Genomic DNA, 6,912 nt, shown 5'->3' on the forward strand with positions numbered 1-6,912 from the left:
GTTAAGACGGTTACAAGATTGTGAAAATGTAACAGGTTATGAGTATTTAAAACTATTCTTGTTAAATTTATTAATTGTTGGCATTTGAAATCAAGTTTGTTTGAATTGGTCTGTCGTCAAGCTTTCTTTTAAACCATTGATGATATGGATTGTAGGCAACAAATTTCAACTACTTCATGTGCACTGAACAGATAATACACAACACATTCATCATCTCTTCCAAACAATTTCAACTAGTTTTGCAGTGCAACTAATTTTTTTTTATTATTATTGTTATTTTTTTACATTCAGTAAGATTTAAATTCAGAGTTTATTACCTTGGCGATCTTACTACTACAAATCATGGCGAAGGTATTCGTTGAACATCACATTTCTTGCCAAATTTCAGGCTGTTTAATGATATTTGAACTTTAGCAAACATCATAATAATAATGATGATGATGATGATGATGATGATGAAAGAAAAAAAAAAAAAAAATTCTTCAGATGACTGCAGCGTTTTTGCAGAGTATAGACGTTTATACAAAATTTAACATACATGAAACAAAGAATAATTTTAAGTGGAGATATGGCAATGAGAGAGAGAGAGAGAGAGAGAGAGAGAGAGAGAGAGAGAGCAACTCTAGATCGAAAATCATTCATATATAAATCTGGCTGTTGCATATATGCACATATCATTGACCACAAATGTAACTCCAGTTGCTTTAGGAACCCATTACATACATCTCTCATTATAACACACGAACGGATCAAGCTGACTGCAGCTTAAGTTTACAACATCACCAAGAAGACTTTCAATAGTTACAGTTAAATTTTCTATATAGACGAGGTGATCAGGAGACAACTGCTCTGTATGAGGATTTAAGCATCAAAGCAGAAAATTCCACGGTTATACCCATTGGCAGATTAGAATAACTGAAAAAATAGACTAGTAGATCCATCACCAAATGATCTGAGATCCACAGGTTTCACCAAAGCCCGGCATAAAGGACATGTACGTTCTCTCTCAAACCTGGAAGCAGAAGATAGTCAGCTACTCAAAGCGGAAAGGAATAGTAAGGGCCTATTTGGAATAACTTCTGCTTTTTCGTAGAACTCCATCCTGAAGAAGCCATTTTGGGTAAGCTTCCTCTAAAAGTTCTTTTAATTATTCATACAGACCCAAAAGCAGCTTCTTATTCTCAAAATCCACTTTTGGATATTCAAGAGCCATGCCAAATAGGCTCTAACACTTGTGGGAGGACTAAAGGACAGGATTAATTTCTTTACCTTTTTTTTTTTTTTCTTTCAGATCAGAAACTGAAAAAATACCAAAAAGGATGTTCATATTGGATATTTCAGCCGAGGATACAACCCAAAATCCTAAAAATGAAAAATAAGCAATCCATGCAGCTAAACCAACTAAATTTTCCCTTAAACCTTGCATTAGGAATGCAACATTAAGGGTGGTAGCATCAAGATGGATATTCTCTGTTTAATGGCGAAACATCATACTAGAGAAGCATGATGGAAGTGTTTGAAATTAAATAAGTTATAATAATATTTTAAGCCGAGCTTAAAAGGTAAAGTTACTTTCAAGTAAACATCCACAAATATGTTTGGATAACTTACTTTCTATAATAAAAAAAAAGGTTACTTTTTAAATAAAGCTACTTTTTAAGTGAATATTTTGCCTACAAACATGCCTGAATAACTCACTTTTCTTTAATTTAAGTAAAAAAATTAGTGTTTTTTTCTAAAGTGAGCTTAAAAATGTAAAGTTACTTTTAAACAACTTTTTTGTCTACCAATATGTTTGGACAACAACTTGCATTTCTCCTACGTTTAAGTAAAAAAGTTGTTTTTTTTTTTAAAGCAAGTTTAAGCCTCGCAAATGGCATTTAGGGCATAAGCTTTGAGGCATTCAATGAAAGTTGCACATGAGAGAGGACTTCTGGCATAAGCCTCCAAAAAGTTTTTATAGAAAATAGCAAGGCATACAATCTCCATTTGATGATCTAATGGGACCAGTAATAGGTTTCACACACACAGCAGCATGGGCGAGACTAGAAAATTAGGTCTTGATAAGGAGAGCCAAAAAAAAAAACACTTGATGTTTCAATTCCTAATATCTGTTGACTAAGCACATCATACTTCTAATGACTTTTTGGGTTCAGGATTTTCATAAATTCTCCTAGTTGTTTCCCCTGCATAAATTTAAGCTTCAAAGAAAAAAAATTAAAAGCTTTCAAGTCTTGAATAATCAAATTACGGATAATATTCAATATGGGTGTCAGATTTATCCACTTCTCCAATTCCTCATCCTAAACCTTCAGCCAAATATTACTCAAACGATTTAATCTTTCAACAAGTACAACATGAAGGGCCTCCAAGTCTACAGCAACCAGTAAGTAATACATCCTATCCTCACCTATCTTCTCAGTCTCGCCTGATAAGCATTTAAGAATTATATATATTCCCTTGGTAAGATGTTGAGCTGTCAATAGTTAATGCCAAATTTTAGAAATAAGGCAGTACACGAACAAATTAACCACCCATTCTGTTGCTTAGACTTCATAGTGTTATCATGGCAGGAAATAGAAATTCTAAACAAATTTAGAGTCAGAAATCAAAGAGTTAAAAAACTAACCACTCAGACACACAATCCTCACAAAATATGTGTTTACAGCGTAATAAGATTGGAACAATCATTTTTTCCTGACAAATGGCACAAAGATCCCCTGCTGCATTAACCTGCATTAGATTACACAAATATATTGAATAATTTGCCTTTACAATTGAAAACACTAATTGAGGCATAAATCATCAAAGCAACAAATGAACATGGCACAAAAATGAGCACGTGACATGGAGCCTCTTGCAAGAAAATTGACCAATATACAGCAATAAGACAATGCTGCAGGTGCAACAATACGATGAAACCGCAGAGACTTCTGAGACCTCATTGGCAAAATAAGTAGTGCAAGACGTTAAAATAACATATGTCTGAAACACACATAAATCAACCATATTGACCAAACAAGGAGGCATCTCCTTCAATTAACAATCTTGAAAGCTAGGAAATATCTGCTTTTGGTAATGAAAGTAGTGGCGAAAATATTTAACACTCCAAGGGATAACAGGTATTGCATATATCATTATCTGGGCTAGAAATTAAACAAGATATTTTGCTCTAAACCATCTTAAACAACTCAAAAGACAAAAAATTAGCACATCACAACACTGGGCAGAGTTAGGGAACCTGTTCAGATGTTGCATAAGCTCCATAATGGATATCTTTACAGGATACTGCTTTCAAGGCAGTAAATAAAGACCGAATCTGAAAATACAAATCAGAGATATGCAAAAATTAAAGGTCTGATACTTGCATAAAATATTACGATAAAAAACTCCAAATATATGAACAAAACAATTTGATATGTAACTATATATAAAAATAAAAGATTGCAAAGCAGAACCGTGAACAGAAGACAGCTCTAACAAAGTTATTACCTTCTCAACAATAGATGTGAGTTTGAAAGTCAAGTATAACCCAGTCATCAGTGATGAGAAAAGGCCTCCATATTCTTTATTAAGAAAGAAACGATACCATACAGGAGCCGGCAGCAAAGCACGGTAAAGTAGCATTAGGTACTCAACCAAAGTCAGCATCTGACCCTGTTAATTACATATCTCTTCATCAGATGGCAATCTCAAAGAACATTAAATGGCATAATTTACCAACATCTTTAGCACAATTATTAGTGGGACAGAAACATACCTGCCTACGATAGTTTCGGCCTCTGCTGTTCTTGTAATACACCAACAGAGAGCACTTGAAGATCATTGCAGCCTGACGGACCAGTGTATCTGGGGAAAGAATCAGATTCAGGAAATTAGTTGAAACTGCAGGCAAATGACTGTATGCAAACGAAGAAAAATTACAATAACCAAATCACATGAACACACCATTCACCATGATAATGAATATAGCATGCCAGAAAGGTGGTATAGCCTTTGGAGGGAGCATCACCAATAGATATAGAAGACCATCGCTCCAGTACCACCAGTAAACCCCAACCACATGAAGCGCGAAGAAGATAACAATGCCAATGAGAACAGACACTTTTCTCTCACCCTGCAGAGATAAAAAACACTTAATTGCTAACGCTAAATTTAATGACAGTACAGACCAAAAGGCGGGCTTCAGATTTCTGGTTCAGCAAATCACTCCTAAAAGAGAATGCAAATATATAGGGGTATCCAATGGCACCTTAAGTGATGTCTGTTTCCGTAAAAAGTCGTTTGACTTGAACATAACAGCAGCAATCCAAATGGTAACAATGAAACCTGCAAATATAGCTATAAATTAAATCTAAAAGATAACAAAATATAACAGATTCTTTATCAAGTCCATCATCAACCTCAAACATTGAAAATGCAAACCAACATCCCCAAGAAAATTTACAAAGTAGAGAGCAAAGTGCCACCTAAAAATCTAAGGAAAGCAAAATAGCATTTTCAGTGGTCGTTTTGGTGGTTTGGAAGCCATGCAGAACAGAAAATCTAGGTTATACATTATAATGAGAGTAAAAACAACAAGACATGAAGAACAAGGGGAGCATCCTCCTCAAAATACAAAATGAAAACATCTGATCTGAGTTCCCTCGTGCTTGAAGACAACAAATCGGATGCTGCAGTCATTGACTTTGTTTGGATAAATGCCAAAAGGAAACAAGAAGGAAAAATAAAAGAAGAAAATTTGTGATAAATAAAAATCTCTAGCTATCTCCATTGTTGTACGACATGCCAGCTGCTTGTAACCTTTAGAGATGTAGATGAGATTAAAATAATGTTAAGGACATGCCTCTCCATACGTGCACAAGTGTCATCCCTTATTGATCTTGGATATAGAAGATGAAATGGATTTTCATAATCATGTGACTAAGATTTTTCAGCAGCCATTTAATTCCTATATAGCGAACTCTACATGATTATCATTCACTCCAAATTACAAATATGCGTGAAATTGTAGCCTGTCACAAAACCTAAACAATACAGTAGATGCCCCTACACAAACTACATTCAATATGATAGTATATAGCTTTAATGTTCTCTGACTTCCACGCGGTATATTAGTCAGGATCAGGAGAGTAATCATAGCAATAAAATAATCATAGTAATAAAATATCATTGAAGAATCCACATGACATTATACAATACATAAACTGGGGTGTACATGGACATGACAGCAGAATATATTAGACATCTAGGAGATTGACTACTTAAAGCGAAAATGAAAGGATCTGACAGCTTCAATATGACGTGAGCAAAAGAGCACCATTTTTTACAACATGAAAAAGCACAAATAAATGAATTCAAGAAAAATATCTCCATTTAAAGGGGGAAAATGAGTGGCGCTATTACTAAAAGAAGAAAAGAAAAAGAACCTTGCAAGTGCTGACGAATGAAAACTACCAACAGAAGCAATGTGAAAGGAAGGACCTGCTCGATCCACCGAGCAGCCTGCTGTATGTCATATCTCTGGTGAGAAGAAGAATCCCTTCTATTACCCCCAGCTCCCTCAGCAGCCTCTGGATCACCACCTGCCTCACTTTCATTCCTCAAATTCACTTGACTCTCCAAGTCCGATGCTGCAGAACCTGACCTTAAAATCTGCCGCACAAAGGCTTCATTTTGCTCACTCGGCTGACCAACTGTCAGAGGCGAAGGCAACACATTCCCCACCCTATCATGCTCATGTTCACCAGCTCCAATTATTCTTATGGAAACTTCCCCTTCACCACTACCAACATTAGCTGCTGGGGTCACTGCAGAGTCTTCCAGACGCAAGTGCACATGATCTCGATAACCAACAGAGGCCCCAGCGTTTAATAAAGCGTCGGATTCTGGTTGAGTGGACCTGGTCCTTATAATACCAGTGTATTCCAACAACGTGGACAATGGGGATCGTAGAATACTATGGGCAGTTAAACTCATTCCCCGTCTTCTAGAATGAGGAGAGCTAGTCGTAGAAGAAACACCCCTGTGAGCGTCCAAATTTCCGCCGGACGCTTCCATTTGAGTCGTTGCCCTAACCCTAACCCTAACCCTAATCAAGAAACACATACCGAAGGATCAAATTCAATGCAATCGGATTAAACAACGCCTAATCAACAGAATTTATACAAATAGACGGGTAAAGACGGAAGAAAAATAAGAATGATAAAATAATGAAAATATATCACCAAGACGAAGGAATCGTGAAAGAAGGAAATTATACCTTAGAGATCGAAACTCCGTGGATAATCCTTACGAATAAAAGAAAGAAAGATGGATAATTCATTGAGACAGAAAACCCTAAAATGATGTAGAACAAAATGGGTGATGGGAAAGGAGGAAAAGCATAATCCAATAATCAGAGAAAGTGGGTGTTAGAATGAGGTGATGACACCAGTATTATCGTTTCACCGCAGCAGAGGAGGACAGCTTTGTGCGTTCCTCTCTCTTTTCCTCCTCCGTTGGCTCTAGCTTGGCATTTGGAAGAGCGCGAGGAGAAAAGGAGAGAAAGCAATGGAATAAAGAAAAAAAGCCTAATACACAGGCTCTGCTAGGGTGAATACGGTTCGGTTCGGTTCGGTTCGGTTCTCTTTAGAATCGAATTAAATCAAAATTTTCGGATATTTAATAAATGGAACTATCGGATCCAAATATAATTATGAAATCGTTCGGGTTCGAGTTCGGTTCCGTTCCGTTCGATTCTGTACTATAATTAAATTTTTTAATATTTATAACAACATTATATAAATACAAATAATGACACATTCAATTGTTTTGAAATGTTAGAGACTCGTAGACTACCTTATTCAAATGATCGTTACGGTCAAAATTTCAGCTAGAGGAGGTCACAGTTTCGATCGGAGGTCACAGCGT

At 36.1% G+C, this 6,912-nt stretch overlaps 1 protein-coding gene across 1 annotated transcript; it reads right to left on the minus strand.

Annotated features, from left to right (window-relative positions):
- Positions 1–623: 623 nt before the first annotated feature.
- Positions 624–6,571, minus strand: LOC111381479 (RING finger and transmembrane domain-containing protein 2-like). Its single transcript, XM_023005264.1, has 9 exons — positions 6,263–6,571; positions 5,430–6,091; positions 4,253–4,329; positions 3,949–4,117; positions 3,761–3,849; positions 3,493–3,657; positions 3,242–3,319; positions 2,630–2,733; positions 624–1,012 (listed from the first exon to the last, which is right to left on the minus strand). Exons 2-9 carry the CDS (start codon positions 6,058–6,060, stop codon positions 907–909), a joined length of 1,419 nt encoding a protein of 472 aa, XP_022861032.1. The 5' UTR covers positions 6,061–6,091; positions 6,263–6,571; the 3' UTR covers positions 624–906.
- Positions 6,572–6,912: the final 341 nt, after the last annotated feature.

Source organism: Olea europaea, unplaced genomic scaffold (assembly GCF_002742605.1).
Source record: "Olea europaea var. sylvestris unplaced genomic scaffold, O_europaea_v1 scaffold231, whole genome shotgun sequence".
Lineage (NCBI taxonomy): Eukaryota > Viridiplantae > Streptophyta > Magnoliopsida > Lamiales > Oleaceae > Olea > Olea europaea.